The 21,293-nt window shown below is 41.8% G+C and overlaps 1 protein-coding gene across 10 annotated transcripts in view; it reads right to left on the bottom strand.

Annotated features, from left to right (window-relative positions):
- The window catches only part of TRIO (trio Rho guanine nucleotide exchange factor), a 366,740-nt gene that overhangs the window by 118,773 nt on the left and 226,674 nt on the right, over positions 1-21,293 (bottom strand). For all 10 annotated transcript variants that reach the window (XM_016952961.4, XM_063811100.1, XM_016952967.4 and 7 more), the window contains 9 exons: positions 20,948-21,097; positions 16,133-16,247; positions 12,346-12,461; positions 9,277-9,399; positions 3,095-3,289; positions 2,880-2,995; positions 2,048-2,114; positions 1,332-1,441; positions 430-499 (listed from right to left, as the gene is read on the bottom strand). In XM_016952961.4, coding sequence (XP_016808450.1) covers positions 430-499; positions 1,332-1,441; positions 2,048-2,114; positions 2,880-2,995; positions 3,095-3,289; positions 9,277-9,399; positions 12,346-12,461; positions 16,133-16,247; positions 20,948-21,097 — 1,062 coding nt within the window. The remainder of the gene's footprint in view (positions 1-429; positions 500-1,331; positions 1,442-2,047; positions 2,115-2,879; positions 2,996-3,094; positions 3,290-9,276; positions 9,400-12,345; positions 12,462-16,132; positions 16,248-20,947; positions 21,098-21,293) is intronic.

Raw genomic sequence — 21,293 nt, 5'->3', positions numbered from 1 at the left:
GCAGCTGCAGCAGCCTCCCCGACCCCGGCACGTCGGGCTGAGCACCTGTCCTCTCTTTCCACAGTCACGTGTGCAGAGCTGGCTGTGGGCTTTGGACAGCATGACCGCACGTTCACCTGTCTGCCTCCCCTCTAGACTGGACGATCCCCCAGAAGGACTGGGAACTCACCTATCAGCAAATCCCCAGGGTCAAGCGGAGGCCTGGCACACTAAATATTCTATTTCAAACCATCACCAGGGCCAATAAAAAAACTCACTCCACAAAAACAATTAGTTGAAGTATGCAATTCTTTGAGGTAAAGTCTATTTCTCTGCAAGCATGGATATGAGCAGAAGATGGTGACTTAAAGGAAATGAAGACCATCCCTCCTAACTTCCTTCAACGTCACCTAATAGCTGGGAGAGAACAAATGGTTGAGGTTTCATTACCCAGGTAACAAAACAATGTCCAACATCCTCTGGCAACTGTTCATATTTTTCCAGCTCCTTTAGGAATATGCTGCAAAGAATAAAAATGGTATCATATTACGAAGGTGTTTTAAAACATTTTACTAGTGAGATATGCCAGAAACTGAGAAATCTGTGCCCCCTAAAGAATGAACAAAACATGTAGCTCTTAACTAGGGTAAGTTATTGTGACTTTCAAACAGCTAGCCAGTTTCGCCTTCAAATGCTTTCTAACAAATTTATTTCTGGGCAAGCGCTAGTGTGTTCACTGAGGATATACTTCGAAGACGTAAATATTTGGCTGAAGACCCATTTGGTCTTTTCTGCCTTCTGCTGAGGGGTGAGGGGACTGCGCTCTTGCTGACCCCAGCATCATCTCATCACAGGCCACCTAAAGGAGCTTCTGCTGCCGCCGCTTTAACAATATTAAAAGAGAATCATGTACCTCCTGTGGCCAATGGAAAATGCATCTTATTTTGGTCAGAATACACTTCTGTTGCTTCTTCAGTTCCTATCTCTTACTATAAGAGAGCAAACAGCATAGGCCTGCAGTCCCAAGGGGGCTCCACTGTCTCTCAACCCTCAGAAGTAAGTCACAGGGCACCTGACGGCTCGGCTTCAGAGAAATTAAGCTTCCTATAAAAATATTTTCATAGTTTTCCTGATCTTATTTCTGTAGAAGATAAGTACAAACATAAAGTTGAGTCTGTATTAAAAGAATTTCTAGAATGTCAGTCTTTTTGGAGAAAGACTGATAGGCTTCATTCAAATGGAAACAAAATCACTGAAATCTGCTTAATTCAATGGGAATGGTTCATTTCTTGTGATGAAACTTCAGCACATGGATTTCAAGTGTAACTGCTCCCAAAGAAAAAGCCACTCACTTATTATGAAATTCGTAGATTTCTTGCATGTTTCCAAAGATGATGAGTTCTTTGTTTACAATGCCAGGTGGAATCTCTTCCACGCCACTGGTCATTTCCCACAGGTACGTCTGGCCGAGAGGGAAACAGGGATTAGACACAAATAATCACCACATTTTCAAGAAACAGCTGTTTCTGACATCTGTAAACACACAGAGTTAATGTATAAGTGAAAGTATAACTAAGGACTGGACCCTTTTACAAAACATAAAAAACCCTTCTAAAAAAGGCCCTCAGTTGCTGTTAATACTTGAGAGGAGTTCCTATACTTTTCAACTCTAAAATTATTCCCAGCTTCAAATTTTGGAATTAACCTACTCCACAAGTACAACCAATATTCCTGATACCACTGAGTATTAGTTGCCAGTCATAATTAGTAGGCACATTTCTCTGAAGCTGCTGTACAATTCTATACAAAGAGAGTGTCAGCCAGGCCATCATGTGATAAACAGAATGAGAGGATTAATGCTGTATCATCTCTGTAATGAGTGAAAAACAAACCTAGAACTCTACAGAAGTGCAGAAACGTGAAACCGGCTGTTGAAGCATACTTTACATTTTAAAAAATGACAGAAAAAAATTGTGATTATTCTAAGCACTACCAACAGGTAAGAATAAAATAGCAAGCTTATGCTCAATCTAAATAAACAAGCAAAAAAAAAAAAAAACTTACTTACATCCATACATTCCCGGAGGTCTCTTACATAAGCCTTTTCAGTTTGAATGAGCTCAGCCATTATGAACCTTAAAGAGAGGAAGACAGTGAGGAGTACAGTCAAGGTGCAGCTTACTTCACTATCTACTTTTATGGATTTATGAAATAACAGAGTGGGTATAAAAGTATTAGTCTTAGATTGATCATTTTGGAGAGGTGAATCACAAATAGAACAGTATCCACCCGCTAATTCAAAGGGGAAAAAAAGATTTCTGCACACACTTTATTGAGGTACCGACAGATCAGGGTTTCTCAACCTGGCACTGTGGACATTTGGGGCCAGGTAACTCTGCTGTGGGGCTGCCCTCTGCACTGGAGAGTGCTCAGCAGCTTCCCACTAGAGGCCAACAGCACTCCCTCCCCCTCCCCACTGTGACAACCAAAGTGTCCCCTCACATTGGGGACGAAACTGCCAATTAAGAACCACTGGATTAGAGCACTCTTTTTTATTTATATATAGTTTACTAACTGGCAACTTTTACACAACTAAATTTGTTTTAGGTGTGATAAAAACTATTAATTTCCTCCCCTTAGTGTCACTATCTATTAATGACAATTCATCAACTCCACATGAAACACAGGCACAGGGATAAAAACTAGATGCTGTTTCTGAACCAGGTGATAAGAGGACAGTGAACCCAGCAAAGTCTGTGCTGACACAACTAAGTCCACCCAGAGCAACAAAAAGCCTGGGTGCCATGTGACTTCAAAGCACACACAGAAGCATGTCTGTCCAAATGACATTCTCTTCACTTTTCCAGTGAATCCTGGTAGATTCTGAAAGACTGGCTTACTCTTTCCTGCGGGCAGATTTCCGCTTCTCTTCATTAAGTTCATGAGCAGCATCTCGAAGTTTCACCTCTGAGCCAGGGATACTGGCTGGAATGATATCTAGCTGGAGACTTTTACTCTGTGGAATAACAGAGCCAATGAACTCAGTTAATTAAATCAGCAGAGAGGGCGTTATGAAGAAGACCATAATTTATTCAGTTTGCACAAGGCCATTTACCGATTTGTTGGAATCTGAAGAAATCCCCAGGGCTTTTTCCAAAGAGGTCCTGTACTTCTCCATCCGCAGAGAGAAATCTCTGTACCTCTTATCCACAGCAGTAACACATTTTTTTATCTCTGCCGCATGGGCATGCCCTTTTTCACAAAAGCCATCAGCCAGCTGTATCAATAGCTTCACTCTCTCTTTGGTTTGCTGCAAAAAACAACAGGAAAGTATTGTGAGGCAAATGAATCCGACTGCCAGAAACCTGAAACACAGTGGCGACTTGCCTCCAACTCTGAGCTCTGAACAGGAAAACCGGCTGATGGTAGAAACTGAGACCAAAGCCCCAGGTCCACCCACTCCATCTCCCGGATTCCTGACCAGCTATCTCTCCTCAGCTCTTCTACAATGAATGGCATTTTTATGACCTCAAAGAATAAACTTAGACTATTTTTCAGCAACGTCTTCATCTAGGAGGTGCTTAGTAAAAATGTGTAGAATGGATGCATGAAGGAATGTATGCGAAGAACGCAGTCTTCACAATGCTGCTACTCTCCTCAAAGCCGCTGAGCAAAGACAGCTCCTGGCTGTATGCATGTTTACTCTTTGTGCCCAACTGGACCCACAGCTCTTTCGGGGCAAGCAGTCATCTGACTTTTCGGTTTTCCTGAAGCATGTGTGGCCACGGCTGTCCCCACAGCAGGCACTCAACAAAATTCCTCATGAAGCTCCTCTGTGTCGTGTTGATTGCTTTAACTCTCAGAAAATGTGAAGGAAAATTCACTAGTCAGGAAATCATCTATATAGAGGTACTGTAAATTTTGTTTCCCTGTTTGAGAGCTCTCTCTAAATTATTCTATTTTGTATGTACACAGAAAAGATCTTTCATTAAGTTAAGCATAGTTTATTATTTTTCACAGAGATACACGGACAACCATACAACAAGTTATATATACCATCTGGCAACCTCACTCAACTCTGACTTCTCAACAGCTCTCTCTCTTCACATCCATTTCGATGGTTATTACTATTAGGCTTCCTTTGTTATAGTGTTTTCAAATAAGTGAGTTACTCCTCTTCTATGGAACCTGCTATTCTCTGTTAAGCTTTAACTAGAAAATCTTTTTAACACATATTCAGGAAACTGACTTTAAAAATCCCCAAAAGAAAGAAGGTCGGAGTTCAAAACCCAGATAAATGATCTTAGCTTGTAAAATCAAAGTTCTCAGCCATAATTCACTGGGTAACCTGTGAAGTCAGCCGTCAAGATCCTCCAGACTCTACACAAATAACCCCAACACTCCAGCCAGCCCCTAGCCACCCAACAGCACCCCCGTCCCCCAGCTGTGGCTCACCAACTCACCCCTCCAGGCCAGCACCCTCCTTGGGGCCTCTGCACTGGTGCTTCTGCCTGGAAAGCCACTCCCCCAGATATCCCTATGGCTCCTTCATGTCTCTACTCAAATAAACGCCACTCTCTTAGCGGGCCCTGCCTGGACCCCCTTAAACTGCAGCTTGCCTCCCTGCCTATTCTTCTGCTCTGCTGCTTCCCATAGCATGCATGGCCTTCTGACAGAGGGTGCAAGTGATTTTTTACAATCGTCGTCTGTCCTTCTCCTGTGAGTACGTCACCTTCACAGCCCAGAAATCTTTGCTTATTTCACTAACATCTCTTACATTGCCACAAGGGCCATCTGTGGAGGGCACTGTAAACTACCTGTATGTCTATCTTTAAGGGGTTAAGAAAGCTACTGAGTGTTTTAAGTGATGGGGACACAGAAGTGAAGATAAAAAGATAATGCAGCTTACCAAAATTAAACAAGAATTATTGAGCAACTGAATGGTGTGATAAAAACTAAGTACCATAAATCTGCTAACCTATGAACTTTAAAAATATCTCAGTATATTTTTACTTGCATTGGTATTTTTAAAATACATTTACAGGATTCAAAATTCCAAAGATAAAAAAGATACAAAGTAAAAACTCTTCTCACCCCACCTTCCACTGTCACCAGTTCCAATTACCAGCTTCTTGCTATCACTTCAGAGACATTTTATGTGCATGTACAAGCAAGTGCGCAAATGTACATAAGTATTTTTCTCTCTCATATTTCTTACACATGTACTTGCATACAACACACACTGCTCTGTATTAGCATTTTCTACTGAACACATCCTAGTTGTCTTTTCTGATCAGAACTAAAGTCCTCGCCTGTGTTTAGTTAGAGCTGGGTAATATTTCACTATATGGATGTGAACTGTGTGGATGTACATAAGTTAATGTCTCTCCACCAATAGGTCTCCGTGTTGTTTCCAAATTCCGTCTACCACGGCAACAATGCAAGAAATCCATCAGTTGCATGACAGGTGGTTAGACACGTGCCTGAGTGCTGCTGCCGTAACACACATTGTGAGACCTGGAACTACTGGGGCAGACAGGAAGTGCAGTGTGAGCAGGCAGGAGTGTGAGGGGGCAGGAAGATGCCACCAGAGGCCTCTGAGGGGCTGCCCTGCTCCACTCCCCCAGCAACGGAGCCTCGTCCACGCAGCATGGGGTCCACCTTTTTGATCTCGGCTAATCCACTGGGTGAAATGAACTCAGTGTGGTTTTGATGTATGCTTTTCTTATATTAAGTAAAGCTGATGATCTCATGGTGAAAGCCATTTATTCCCTTGCTATGACACATGTTTAATATCTTTTGTCCATTTTCTTGGTCTTTTTTTTCCTTATTGATTTGTAAAAGTTCTTTCTTACTGGGAAATCAGTCCTTTGTGGGATGAGCTGCCTATATATCTTCTCTATTTGATTTTTAACTTTAGATGTTCCTTATGGTGGACTGTCTTGTGTAAAGTTTTACATTTTTTGTGTAGGTGAATTTATTAACCTTTTCTTTCATGGGTTTGGATTTTGTGTCATTTAGACAAATTTCTCCATACGAGGATATAAAAAATATCCTGTTATTTCTTCTGGTACTATTAGGTACCACTGCTGATATTTAAATCTTCTTCTGGTATTTATCTCGGTATCAAGGTGAGATATAAATCCAACTTAATTTTTTTTCCAAAGCCATTTACCTTGGAAAACATCATTAAAAAAAATTCTCACATCTTTTAAAGTGAGATATTATAAGGATTTTCATTCTTATTCTATTTGTTATCTCTCGAGATCGTTACAGTGCTTAAAAAGCACGTAAACATTTTAACTGAACAACTTCATCTGTAGGCATAATCGAGGAACTGGAGAAAAATAAAGGCAAATTGAAGTCTTAAGTCCACAAGCTCAAGAGAGCTTTGCTCATCATGTTCTTAGACAGAAATTCAATGGTGTTAGACACTTTCTAACAAAGTAAGGCATTTGGCATTGCGGACGCTGGTGATCAGGACCACAGGAAGCCCTATGGGAAGAAGGCTGTGGCGTCAGTAAGGCAATGGCTTCCGGACCTCAGTGTGTGCAAAAATCAAGTGGTGAGCTGTTCAAATGCTCATCCGCGGGCCTCACTCCAAGAGAGCCTACGTCACTAGGTTTGGAGTGAGGACAGAAATCTCTCTTAAATAAACACCCACAACCTGGATGCAGGTGGTGCCTGCAAGACCCGTGGAGAAATGACTGCACTGAGAGCTGCAAAGGGACCGAGCCGAGTCTCAGTGAGCCGGGGATGGGAGACTCTTGTTTAGCCTTCCAGCTTCATTTCCAACAACACTAAAAATGTTATAACATTGTAACAAGTGCACCGAAAGACTTTCCTTTCAGAGCTAAGAATTCTCTATACAGTAAAAGCAAAATGGTTTCTTACAAGATTCTAAGATCGGGTGACAGAAGGCAAGTGAGGGAGCCTCAGCTCATGATGAAAAATCAAAGGACATCTCCAAACACCAAAGCAGGTGTTTTCTGATTAAGGGAAAGGCAGTCAGAAACCAAAGAAAAAGATGGCTAAGAAAAGGAAAGGTGAGGGGTGTTCTTTTCAAAATCTACCAGTTCCTCCTGGTATAACCAATTCAATAAACCCAACAAAAGAAACAGTTCTACATATCTGAGGATCAGAAAGGTCATATATCACTCACAATTTTAGACATTTCTTATAAAATACAAGAATAAAAATAAGCCTGTCATTGCCCAATCTTTCAATAACCACACATCAAACTTGAGGAAAAGGAGTATTCAGGAATGGAAAAATTTTTTCATATACACTTTATTAGTGGAGCAGGCCACCATGTTACTCAATTCCAAATAGTCATGTGCACATCACATCCCCCATGCATGGCCCCTGGAGCTGGGCAGTGAGCAGGCTGTCTGGCCATACACAATGGCCTGCAGAGTGGAGCAGAGGTGAAAGATGGCAAATCTTAAATCTAGCTTTGAGTGTGGTATGTGATGTTAGGCATTTTCTTAATACCTTTATAATCAAACAATATTCAAATAAGCAAACATAGCTTGGGACTTTAGGCGCACACACCACCATGCCCAACTAATTTAAAAAAATTCTTTTTGTAGAGACAGGATCTTGTCATCTTGCCCAAGCTGGTCTCAAACTCCTGGCCTCAAGCGATCCTCCCACCTCAGCCTCCCTTGAGCTCAGGGGTTTGAAGAGGATCCCTTGAGCTCAGAAGTTTGAGGATGCACTGAGCCATTATGGTGCCACTGCATTCCAGCCTGGCTAACAGAGCAAGATCCCATGTCTAACACACACACAGACACACACACGCCCCTAAATACGGATCATATAATGTGCATAACTATTATGTAATATCTAAATGTTAACAAAAAGTGAAAACTGTCCAGCCAGGTGTGTATGTGGAGGAGGAAAAGCCATGATCCCTCCCTGCAGGGGAGGGTGGGGCGGCCCTCCTTAGAGCTCATTGTGCCTCTGGGGGCAGCTACTGTCCCGTGGTCCTGCGCCCTGCCCTCCCCCAGTGCTCACCACACCCCCACCCTGGACCGGGTCTTCTTGCTGCGCCCCCCATGCCTGGTGTCTCTGCAGCCCTGCTTGCCTGTGTGAGCCTCCAGGATAGGAGCCATGGAAAAGGAGAGAGCCCAGCACCTCAGGGCCGAGGGAAAGGAGAGCTTTGGGGACCAGGAGCAGAGGGTGGCAAAGAAGAGCAGGAGGAGTCAGTAACAGTAACAGAAAACATAAACATGGACAAATAAATATAATACAAAGTAGCTGTCCTGTCTCTACATGATTGAAAAATTCCTGTTATGTTTTCAAAGCCAGGGTAGGGGCCACAGGAGATAACCAATCTTGCTACTTTATAGAAACACTTCTTTTTAACCAAAAATATTATCCCACTTATCATTTATTTCCCACTCTTATACATTTGAAATAATTGTCAGATTTTTCCAAAAACTCGAAATCTGTCATCAACAATAGAGGCACTTCAGAAAATACTACAAAGGACGTATACTCAGACTTTGAAAAACAACAACCCCACAGGTTGTAATGGTGACTTGAAAAGAGCCTCAAAACTGTTGTGAGTTCTTGGAAGGACTCAGCCTCTGCAGGTATAAGCCTTAATTGGGACAACATTCAGGTCAATATGCAGATTCTTATATTTTTCCTCAAAAAGCCATATTTACTCACACATATGGCATATGCCATAAAGATAATTCAATTTCATAATTTTATTTTTATTTTCAGGAGAAAAATGAAAATGTCTCAAGTTTTAGACACCTCTGAACAAGCACTAACAGAGGCGATGACACAGACTCTGCCAACCATAAAACACAGACAACTGCAGGCTGAACTGAGCGTGAGCAACACGACTGTAACAGTTTTCACCATCTAAAGGCGGTGAAACACCCCCAGGTGTAGGAAAGAAAACACCCCAAGAATACATAAAGGTCAACTTGGGGACACCAAATAGTGTTTCATAAAAATAGCAAGTCCTCAGAAAACATCTTAGAGAAGTAAACAGGAAGGGGAAAGTGTAGAAGGGAATAATAATGGGAAGGACAAGGAAGAAAAGGAGAGAGATGGCCGTATTCACAGACATCAGAGGGACAAAGGACACAGATGAAGGGAGGAGGTGGAGGACACGGAGGGACACACGTGAACGGAAGGAGGAAGCATCCTCCAGTTAATGTGGAACAGCCCACTGGGTCATCCTTTTCTCCAGTCTCATGAGGTATTTCTTTACGATATTTTTGAAGACTCGCTTTCGACTCAGAGGCCACTATACAAAGTACACTCTGAACCCACCTTTGCAGTTATCTGGAACTCCTCGTGCTCTTTCAGGAGCTCCTGGGTGTGCTGTATACTGGAGCCCGTGGAGGTGTGTGTGGAAAGGTAGAACTCGCCGTTGTCATGGATCCATTCCAAAGCCTGGAAGGGGAAGGAATGAATGGAGTCAGAGGGCTACACGTTCCTGAGAGGAGCCCAAAGCCCCGAGCACCGCATTTAAAGGTCAAATCACAAACCAAGGCTGGCAGCATCGAGAAGCATTCCCTCCCAGAGAGGCAAGTTTCTTAAATAAAACTGAAGTCTGACCACAATTACAAAATTTTTAAGAAGGACATTCTAGATGGTTATAACGGTATCACTTATGTCGCAACAATAAAAATTTGAGTTTCTTAGTATTCCATGGTGTATATGTGCCACATTTTCTTTATCCAGTCTATTGTTGATGGGCATTTGGGTTGGTTCCAAGTCTTTGCTATTGTGAATAGTGTTTCAATAAACATACGTGTGCATGGGTTTATAGTAGAATGATTTATAATTCTTTGGGTATATACCCAATAATGGGATTGCTAGGTCAAATGGTATTTCTGGTTCTAGATCCTTGAGGAACTGCCATACTGTCGTAATGAACTAATTTACACTCCCACACACACAAAAAAAATTAGTTTGAGTTTCTTGTAACCATGAACCTAAAGGCATAATGAAAGTACAATGAAAGAAACCACTACTATGAGCCTTTTTCAGGAAGGGACTAGAGTGGAGAGAGAGGGGAGGCAGCCGCCCTGGGGAGCACCCTGGAGCAGAGGGGCAAGGGGACATGGCCAGGGCAGCAGTGGGAAGCGGGATGGGATACGACAGGATGGGGCTGAGAAACCCAGAGGTCTGCGCCTCCTGGACCTGGTGCAGGAGCGAGCAGCCAGGAGCGAGGAGCGAAGGAGGAGGCGGGGCGTGGGGAAGAGGGAACTGAGAACACCACACCTAGTTGTTTCTAACAACAAGTAAGACAAGAGGGACACGGAGACAGGGAACCGAGAGTGCAGTTCTGCTTCTCATAAAGTCACTGTGGAGTGATGTCAAGGATGTAACTTGGATTTGTGAATCCGGAGACCAGAAATGGAGGCCCGGGCTGGGAGACAGCACACAGAAAAGACAGAAGAGGAAAGAGAGATAAGAACAAGCCAAAAATGAGCACCAAGAAAGGTAATGACTAGAGTGGGAGATAGGAAGGAGAGCAGCGAGGCCTGGGGTGGGTGGCCAGCAGGCGGGAGGGGCCTGCGCCAAGGCAAGATCAGCAAGAGCCCTGGAGGCCAGTCTGCGAAAGCACTGGGTATCCGCTGCATATTGTGACAGTGAACAGAAGCAGAACGGCTGGAAGGCAGACGGGGCACCACCTGCAACAGCATGCACTTCAGGATTTTATTTTCGGTGAATAAGCGGACTTTAGGAAAATGCAACAATACATTCCATTATCTTTCTCTGCCAACAGAATTACGTACAATTTTGCTTTTCTATAGCTGAGGGATTGTCTTTCAAGAGAGATAATAAAGTTATGTGAGAAAAGAACCTGAAACCATCTCTAATTAGAAATCTAACCAGGCCTCCGATGATCTTAAATATGGTTAAACTGTCTAATAAAATGTTAAGAGAGTATAATTTACTAAACGTGACTGCATGCCAGCTGGCTGTTGGGAACATGCTGGCTACACCTGGAACGTCACCAGGAGGAGAGAAGGACCAAGGTGGGGCGCCAGAACCATGGCCTAGGAACCCAGTTCATCTAACTCTGGGAACTGAGCAGTTCTGAGCATGGGCTGCGTCCTTCGAGACTTACATTTTTCAGATTGGAACAAAAGCTGTTCCTTAAGTGGGAAACCTCTGCTAAGAAAGTTAATTTTTCTTCAGCTAAAAAGCATGTATCCAATGCCTGCTCTGGATCAGCTGCATATGAGGTTGCAAGCTGGATTCAGAAAATGGGTCCGTGTCGTGGTCAGAATGTGGGTCAACACCAACTGTCATCACAGAATTGCCCTGGGGGACTTTAAGGCACCCAGACCAGGGCCAGGCCACACACAGACGCTGGGGGAATCACCTTCTCCCCTGTGCTTCCCTCCAGACCCCCCAAATTCTGGATGAAAGTTTACGGATTCTTAAGCTACCATTAAGGCAAAACAGAAATGACAAGAATCTTAATATTTAAGACGGGGTCAGATTTTACAATAAAATGATCTTCTTCCATGACTGATGATACAGGGATGAAGTACTTCATCCCAAAATGACTTAAGAAGGGGATACTCCAAATGTACCCCCTTGATACATCAACACTTTTTGACTATACTAAATTATTAGAAATTCTGGGCCAGGTGCGGTGGCTCATGCCTGTAATCCCAGCACTTTGGGAGGCCAAGGTAGGCAGATCACCTGAGGTCAGGAGTTCAAGACCAGGCTGGCCAACATGGTGAAACCTCATCTCCACTGAAAATATAAAAATTACCCAGGCGTGGTGGTGGACGCCTGTAATCACAGCTACTTGGGAGGCTGAGGCAGGAGAATCGCTTGAACCTGGGAGACAGAGGTTGCAGTGAGCTGAGACCGTGCCATTGCACTCCAGCCTGGACAACAAGAGCAAAACTCTGTCTCAAAAAAAAAAAAAAAAAGAAACAGAAAAAGAAAGATATTCTGTCACATTTCCTACTTAATTTTAACTTGATTAATCGGAAAAATAAAAACGTTGTCTTGAAAATATAAATACATCAATATAAAAAAAATCCATCATATTTACCTAAGTACAGAACCAAGATTCCCCAATAATTTTTAAATAATCCTTGTCATTATTACTTGTACTTTGCTGTCTTAGAGATGAGGTAAAGACAGTAGGGGAAGGCACACTTGCTGAGGGTCAAAATCACTGAGTGACATGCTTTTACCAGGCTGTGGGGTTTTCTTTTTATAACAAACTTAACTAGAAGGCTATACTGTTTGTCATTAGAAAGTGGTTTTCAAGATGGCGGAAATGTCAAGCTCAGCCTCTCTGTGGAGACAGGTGTGAGCACAGGAGTTTGGGGGGAGGCTGGGCACCAGGTGTGCACTGACCTGCTTGGCACTCCTCTCAAAGACCACGTACTGCTGACACTGGTCCAGCCGTCTCTTCCTCATGGTCCAGTAATGCAATACCCTGTTCTCCCGTTGGAAGAGTTCATTCAAGATATCTGAGAGAAAAAAGAAAATGATGTAGGTTGGTGCTTGCAATCAATTAAAACACCCGCGAAATTCCATTCATTTTTATTTAGACTTTTATGCAAACGCCATGGCAAGACAGCACGATAAATAAAGAATCGCACGGCTTTCCTGTCTCAGTGAGCATGTCGACCAGACCTCTTCTCACTCTCACCTCCATTTGACCATCTTACGATAAAGAGACCACTGGAAATTTAAGGTCAGTCTGTAATACCTCCGGCTGGATGGATTTGTGGGATATGTGTATTTTGTAATATGAATTCGACATAATGCACAATTTTATAATATGCAATTCAACAATGGCTGAAAAAAAATCAGCATTTTTTTCAAGACTATTAAAACCTTGTGTAGATGGAGTTTTATACAGATTAAAGGTTGTGTCAAAACAGTGGAGTAATAATCAACAAGGGTGGATTAAAAAAAAAAGAAAAACCAAGCCGGGCGCGGTGGCTCACACCTGTAATCCTAGTACTTTGGGAGGCTGAGGCGGATGGGTGGATCACCTGAGGTCAGGAGTCTGAGACCAGCCTGGCCAACATAGCGAAACTCTGTCTCTACTAAAAATACAAAAATTAGCAGGGCATGGTGGCAGGTGCCTGTAGTCCCAGCTACTTGGGAGGCTGAGGCAGGAGACTTGCTTGAACCTGGGAGGCAGAGGTTGCAGTGAGCCAAGATCACGTCATTGCACTCCAGCCTAGGCGACAGGGCAAGACTCCGTCTAAAAAAAAAAACAAAAAAAAAAAATACAAAACCATAACCCCTTAGGAGAGGAAAGGACATGAAGTGGGGAAGTAGAGAAGCATGAACCTATAAAGGCAAGAAAAAAAAAACCAAACCTCATGACACAAACATTTAAAATGTCATAACCAAACAAGAACCACCAAAAACTGGTGCACAGACAAAAAATTTTTAAGCATTGGGAACATATGACATAGAATAGTCAACAGAAAAACGATGAACAATTCTTTAGAAGAATGAGCAAAGCCTATAAATATGAAGTTCACAATTTAAAAAATACAGTCACACTAAATATACAGGAACACATTTAACCTCAAACAATGAGACCATCTTTCACTGCTCTCCTGGTAGACGGGTAAGATCCAGTGTTGGAAAGAGTAAGGGAACAGGTAATCATGATCCTCTATTATGGAGGGAGAAAAACTGAGTATGATGACCCCAGGGAATGACACTGAAAAGGTGCACGCATTCCTTTGAACTGGGAATTTAACTTTCAGATGAACAGTGCTTACATAACTATTCAAAACTGTTTGTACAAAGATGCTGGAACACTGAAGCGCTGGTTAGAACAGTGGAAAATAGGCAGCAATGTATGACCCATCAATTGAGGGACAGGTCAAATTAACTTCAGAAATGCTATACTGGGTATTAAAAAGAACAGCAGATCTTTAAATTCTGACACAGAAAGATGACTAAGATATATTATTAAGTGAAAGATGCAAGTTGCAAGGTAATATAGTCCCATTTTTGTAACAAATTAAAAAGTGGGATGGGTGAGTGAAATATACATTTGTATTTCTCTACATATTTACATTTACATGCACAGACAGGTTGCACAAAAGTCTTGACAGTGGTTACCAGTAGCTAAGGAATTAGCTAACATATGTATTTGTACACTTTTTGAGTTTTTGACACTAAGTCTGTTTTGCTCTAGAAGTTTATGAAACAAACAAAAAACTTAAGAAAAAAATTCCCAAGACTGAAACTGCAAATCAAATAAAGGGTTCCCGGTAACTTTACTACACTGGAAAACCATTAATATAGTAAGTTTTCCACAAATACTTACTGAGTTCCTAGCAGGCTGTACTTTGTGATAAGTAAGAACAGAAGAGCAGCATTTACATCCAGCCTAACAACAGACTCTCTCAATACTACCTCCAAAATGAACCCCAAATTTATTGACTTTTCTCCACCTCTACCATTATCACCCTAAATACCACCATATTCTTATGGTGACAATATGGTGTCATCATTTTTGATGACAATAAAAAGTGCCTTTAGACACTGCCAACTATCCCCCAGGGACCAGTGGTCATGCTGTTATTTTTACTCCACTGAAGAGGTAAACTAGTATAGTGAGATAAATTAAAACTTTGAAATCTGAAGTCTGCTAAAAAATTAAGCTATCACTTACATGAAAATATTGCACATGAAAATGAATATGAGATAACGCATTTTTTCTAGTCTCTCATATCCACAGTCTCTGCCTGAGCCAGTATTAATTTTGGGCAAGTGAGCAGCAAACAGTGCTAAGCGCCCTCTTGGATATGGGGCTTCCTCAAGCTCCTGGGGGTCCTCTGACCACGTGGTCTGAGACTCCTCCTTGCCTGTGCCTTGGGGTTAGACTGTCTTTTCTGCCACCATTACTCTTACAGGAACTTAGAGCACTGACTCGAGCATAAATAAACCTTTCACCCCCAAGTAGGCTCTGAGGGAAACAGAACACTTCTATTTTAATTCTTCACAGCATCCAAAATTAGGATATACAACAGCAAAGGCATAATGAAGATCTAACGAGGGAATAAACGAAACACAGTCTCCCTCTCACACAAAAACGTGTGTCAAACTAGTGCAACCTAAAAAGGACCACAATATCTTCAATCAGAAAAGATAGGACACAACCAACAAATAAAAGCAATATTGAGATATGGGTGAACTTATTTCTACAGGAAATGAGCCAAGTAAACCAATTATCAATGCAAATAACTTGCTGGCCCAGAAGACTTATTCATATAGAAAAATGGTTGCTTTTGTGAGTTGCACACTTTTCCAGAAGAAAAAGCCCATCAATAAATATGTTTTACTGATAGAACTTAGAGAATTATAGTGGTGTAACAAAATTATTTTGTGACAACTAATAGATGAATCAGATGAGCAGACAGTAGAATGTAATGTAGAAAGTTTTTGCCAATCATATTGTTTTGAAAAGTGTGAGATGAATCATTTGCTAACTGATTATCACAATTTTTTTTCCTATAAAACTAAACTTAGGCTGTGTAGCCCTGGTCAAAATTACTTGTTTTGTGCCTTAGTTTCTTTATCCACTTTCCTTCCACATCAATCCTATTACAATTTAGTATACATTTTCCCAGACCTTTTTCTAAACACTTACACACACACACACACACACAACATGGTTTTACAGGTTTTTACACTCAAATGATATAACCTATATATTATTATTTTTCAATTTGTTTTTATTAACTATGCCTTAGGTATACAAAATTAATAATACTTTACAGTGATAAAATTGGGATGTATTTTCTCTATTTGAGCTTTTAAAAATACTTTGCCTATAGATAACTCTGGTTTTCCCTTTCCCTCTATTTTTTACTTTAACAAAATAGCCAATGTCAGTAAATATCATCCTGAATTTGCATTTTCTCCCTGTTTATATTCTTCAACTTATTCAATAAATTATCAACCTATTCAATATAATATCAGCCTATAAATTTGTTTAATCTTTTTATTATTAAACTAAGATCATTAGTAAGGACTTCATTAACATGAAACGGACATTTAAAATGAAACTGAAGTTGAGAGTTCAGAACACAACGTGCAGGCTCCTTTTGTCTCTTGCCAGGCATGCACTGGGCCACCCCTGGAGACTCCCAGCTCTACTCACTTTTCACTTGCTGTTCGGGAGCTTTGATATGCGTCACCATTCCTGGCATGTTCACGCTGTTCCTGTGCAGGTATTTCAGGAAGACGTCTGCATTCCTCCGAGCAAGGGTGCAAGCCTAAAAAACAATGGAGAGCAATGTGTTGCTAATTTGACTTCTACAAACGTGTATTTGGAGCACACATCACTGGACTCTAACATATGTCTTTACCTAAAATATTTATCTGGCCACCTTCTGGTTTAGAAAATGCATAGGATAAAACCTAATTCAATTAAAAAAAAAATCTCTCTCTCCTGAAGCCCTCGCTCTGATGACACCTGCTGCTACATTCTGCCCTATAGAGAGGCCCATGGGGCAGGAAACAGAGGGCAGCCCCTGGCTTATGGTCACGGAGGAAGGGAAGCCCTGTCTCCGTCCAGTCTAGAGAGGTTTGCACACCTGACCTGACCCTGGATCACAGCCTAAGGAGCGACCTTGAGCTGCAGAACTCAGCTGGGCTGTGCCTGGATTTCTACATAGGGTAGACAGTAAACACTTTCAGTTTTGGGGGGGGTCATACAGTCTGTTTCTCCGTCACAACTACTCAACAAACAACAGATGAAAGCAGCCACAGGTGACAGGTAAACTGTATCAATGTGGCCCAACTTAGCCCTCAGTTCAGAATTTGCCAACCCTGGTTGAAACTTTGTTATGTGATGTTATTGTGGTAACTGACAATATGTGTTTATGTTTATGCAGCAGGATAAACCAAAGCAGTTTCATTCACATATTTTAAAATAAGGGTTTTAGATAAAAGAATACAAATATAAAATCAAAGAAGGTAAGGAAAAACCCTTTAATTATATGTGAATTGGAAACATCTTGTGCATTTCCTGTCTTGGGTCTGGAATTAATCTTTTCTTCAAGGAGCTCTATCTCCTTCTAGTGTTAAATGGTATTTAGAGCCCACAGTCTAGTCATTCGGGATGGTCAGGGCTTTGGGGTTGGTCACTGTTTCCAGACTTTTTCAGTAGATGGAGCGAGGCTACCTTTTTTTCAATTAAGAGAAAAACACATCATGAGTCTCTAATGATTCGTGTGAAATTTCAAGTTGTCTGATATGGCCTGGCTCTGTGTTCCCACCCAAATGTCATCTTGAATTGTAATCCGAATTGTAATCTCCACATGTCAGGGGGAGAAACCTCGTGGGAGGTGACTGAATCATGGGGGTGGTCCCCCATGCTGTTCTCGTGCAGCAAGTGAGCTCTCACAAGATGTGATGGTTTTGTGAGGGGCTTTTCCCTGCCTCACCCTGTACTTCTCTCATTCTTCTACTTCCCGCGCCATGTGAAGAAGGACGTGTTTGCTTCCCCTTCTGCAGTGACTGTAAGTTTTCTGAGGCCTCCCCTGTCCTATGGAACTGTGAGTCAACTAAACCTCTTTCTTTTATAAATTACCCATTCTCAGGTATTTCTTCATAGCGCATAAGAATGGACTAATACGCTGTCAAACCAAACAACAAGGAAGACGCTGAAGACTACGAGGGTGATGGCTAAGGACAGCTAAGCAATCTGCCTTGAAAGGGCTCCTATGGATACGATGAGCTGCATGTTAAAAGATAAATGACAGTGACTGCTTTGAAACACACCAAATATATTTAAATCCATGATGATACTAAAAAAAAGTCATATGTAGAAGTTGCTATAGCAACAATTCATTATCCTGAAAATGGCAAATAAAAAGGATCAAGCAAGCATTTACTCTGCCTTTTCTGGACAAACTCTATTTTAGAATAACCAAATAGCTGAGAGGGAATAATTCTAGCTAATCGAGGCCAAAGGAAATGATAGAATTAGAGTATTACCATTTTGCAATTCCTAAAAAACAGTTATTACCACTGGGTACTAACACCATTAGCTGAAAGGCTGATGGGAAGTACAGAGGGATGAACTGCACTCACCATACTTGAACCACTGATCAATCTTCTTACCAATCACAGAGACAAAAGAGAGAACCAGACATTATGTGTCTCCTGAGTAACTCCATAAGAAGTACAAGCACCACTGGCAAGGTTTTCCAAGCTCGCCTGCACTCTCTCTCTCTCTCTCACACCCCCACCTCTCTTTCTTCCCCCACCATCGCCCCCCCCACCCCGCCTTTCAAACCAGCTCTGATCAAGGCTCACAACCTAACAAAAATCTACAAATTGTGGATGGTGCTAAATGACCCCACAGGATGTAATTACCAATCTGGAATGGGGGAAATGCCTCAATCTGAGGAATGTATTTCTTCAATTAATAAATAGTAATGAAAGGAGGGAATATTGTTTAGATTAAAAGTGATTCAAAAGTCATACCCAACCAAATCAATATGTGGACCCTGTTTGAATTTTAATTAAAACCATGTATAAAAAGCCTATAAAGGCCAGGTGTGGAGGTTCACACCTGTAATCCCAATATTTTGGGAGGCCAAGGTGGGAGGATCACTTGAGCCCAGGAGTTTGAGACCAGGCTGGGCAACATAAGGAGACTCCATTACTACAAAAAAATACAAAAATTAGCCAGGTGTGGTGGCAAGTGCCTGTAGTCCTAGCTCCTAGGGGGGCGGAGGTGGGACGATCACTTAAGCCCAGGAGTCTAAAGCTGCAGTGAACTATGATCACACCAGTGCACTCCAGCTTGGTTGACAAGGCAAGACCCTGTCTCAAAAAAAAAAAAGACATTTACAGAACAATCAAAAAAATTTTAACAATGCTGGATTTCAGATAATATTAAAGAATTACTATAATTTTAAAGATATGATAATGGTATTTTATTTGTATTTCTGAAAGGGAGAATTTAATGTTTAAATTCACAAATAAAATGATATATCTAGAATTTTAAATAATCCACTGAAGGTAGATATATGCCCATATATTGATAATCAGAAAAGCTATGAGGAGTAAAATAGGAGGAGAATCCATTCTCTCTCCTTTTGTACATATCTTCAAATTCCCATAATAAAAAGGTACTTAAATATCCTATACACAAACACCACAAAATTCTAGTTGAACAAAGGGATCCAAAAAGGCTTGTGATAACAGATGCTCCTTGACTTATCCTGATAAACCCATTGTAAGTCAAAAAAATCATAAGTCAAAAATGAGTTTATTGCACCTAATCTACTCAACATCACAGTTTAACTTAGCCTAGTTACCTTAAAAGTGCTTGGTTTAAGCCTACAGTTACCCTGGCCTGCAGTTGGGCAAAATCATCTAGAACAAAACCTATTTTATAATCCCATGTTGACTATCCCATGTAATTTATTGAATGCTGCACTGAAAGTGAAAATCAATGGTTGTATAGCATTTGATGTACAGGTTCTACTGAATGCACAGCGTACTGACACCAACAAGTTCAAAAATCACAAGTCAAACCATCGTAACTTGAGGACCGCCTGTATTTTTGTTTTGTAATTTTACCTAAATAGCTATCTTAATTATATGAACTAAGTGGCATTCATTTTTCTTTCATACTAAACAGATCCTGGACAAAGAGGGGAAAATTCTAATGATTCCACCTCGAAATCCTAACAGCGGTCAGCATTTGGTAAACTTAAGCAGTAGGGACATGTTGGGGGCAGGGGCTTTAAAAAGGTGTTGACGTAGTTATAACAAATGACCGTGGAAACTGTGATGGTTTTTTCACCCCGGGAGCTTGCTTAAAAAGAAAATCACTGTGGTGGGAGCACAAAGTAAGTTACTAGATATAATTTCCAAAGAGTTACAATTTATCCTCCCAGACTAAACAATAACTCTGTCAGATGACGGACTTCAGAAAAAAACACAGAAAGTGTTAAGTGTAACAGGAAAGTGGTCAGAGAGGTGAGAACGCTGAAGCAATGAGAAGGTAAGGAGGAAAAGTGACCACCACCCCTACTTTTAATGGGTCTGTGTGGTGATAACAAGCAGAGCCTCAGAAATTCTGTAAGGGCCCAAGAATGCAACACAGAACATTCAGCACCAAATGTTGCGAAATGTTTCAACTACTTTGAAAAATTTAACTGTTCCAAAGCACATCTGTGACTATGTATGACTAAATGTGACATTTATAAAAATATGACAGAGCACTATAGTCCCAGCTACTAGAGAGGCTAAAGTGGGAGGACCGCTTAAGCCCAGGAAGTTCAAGTCTTCAGAGAGTTGTGATTGCACTACTGCACTCCAGCCTGGGTGACAGAGTGAGATCCTTTCTCTGAATTAAAAAAAAAAAAGAAAAGAAAAAGTAGTCTTGAAAAATTCCTCATTAAAGCTTCTCAGAGAGAAAACTCCCAGCCTGGTCTGCATGTGACACATTTCTCTTGTCGGAAGCGTTTCCTGAGTAGGTATCAGCGACTGCCACCACAAGCCGTGTGGTGCTCGCACTGTGTCTACTCCATGCCGTGCTTACACCTCTTCTGAGATGCAATCTTCATTCCCTATGAAGGGAATGAGGAGGCTGAGTCTCCAAAGGAAGATTATTTTAAGCTCTAGGTATTGTTTTTCATCAAATCAATCAATCAATCAATCAATCACTCTGTCTCCAGCATCACCTGGTATTGTGACTTCCAACCAATCCTTATTCATACAGATTTTTAGCTATTTCCCTGTGAAAACTAGAAAGACAAGGCAATCGCACATGAAAAGGATTTTAAGGTTTTCTTTCTTCAGCTGACTTCTCACTGATGCGACACTGCCCGTTACATTCCACAGCAGGCAAGAGGTGTGGGGCAGGCTCCCTTGGGAAGTGATGACTGTGCCACGCGCGGCTGGCAGGCAGGAAGCCTCTGATGGGTGCACTGTCCCGCAGCGCTGCCCCTACCTTCAGGAATGCCTCCTTCTGCTCCAGGTGCTTGCTGATCATGGGCGTCACGTGGTCCGTCTCAGAGTTTGGGCCCAGCTTATCTGCCCCGCCACACCAGTCTTCTTCTCTCTTGTACTCCTGTTCCAGGCTCTCGAGGACGCTGCAGACCTGTGAGCAGGAAAAGTTTGAGGCTCAGACTTGGCATCTGCCGCTGCCGACTGGTATCCCTGGAAAGCCCTTTCAGTCGGGCTCTGGGGATGAAGATGCTGTCAGGAGGATCAAGACCATAAGAAGGAGCCATGGGCTCTACCTGGCTGGAGAACAACTACAGGGTCAAAAGCAGGCAGACTTTTCAGAGCGAGAA

This window comes from Pan troglodytes, chromosome 4 (genome assembly GCF_028858775.2).
Source record: "Pan troglodytes isolate AG18354 chromosome 4, NHGRI_mPanTro3-v2.0_pri, whole genome shotgun sequence".
Classification (NCBI taxonomy): Eukaryota; Metazoa; Chordata; class Mammalia; order Primates; family Hominidae; genus Pan; species Pan troglodytes.
Note: the sequence above shows the minus strand (reverse complement) of the source record. Positions and strands in the feature narration are given on the sequence as shown.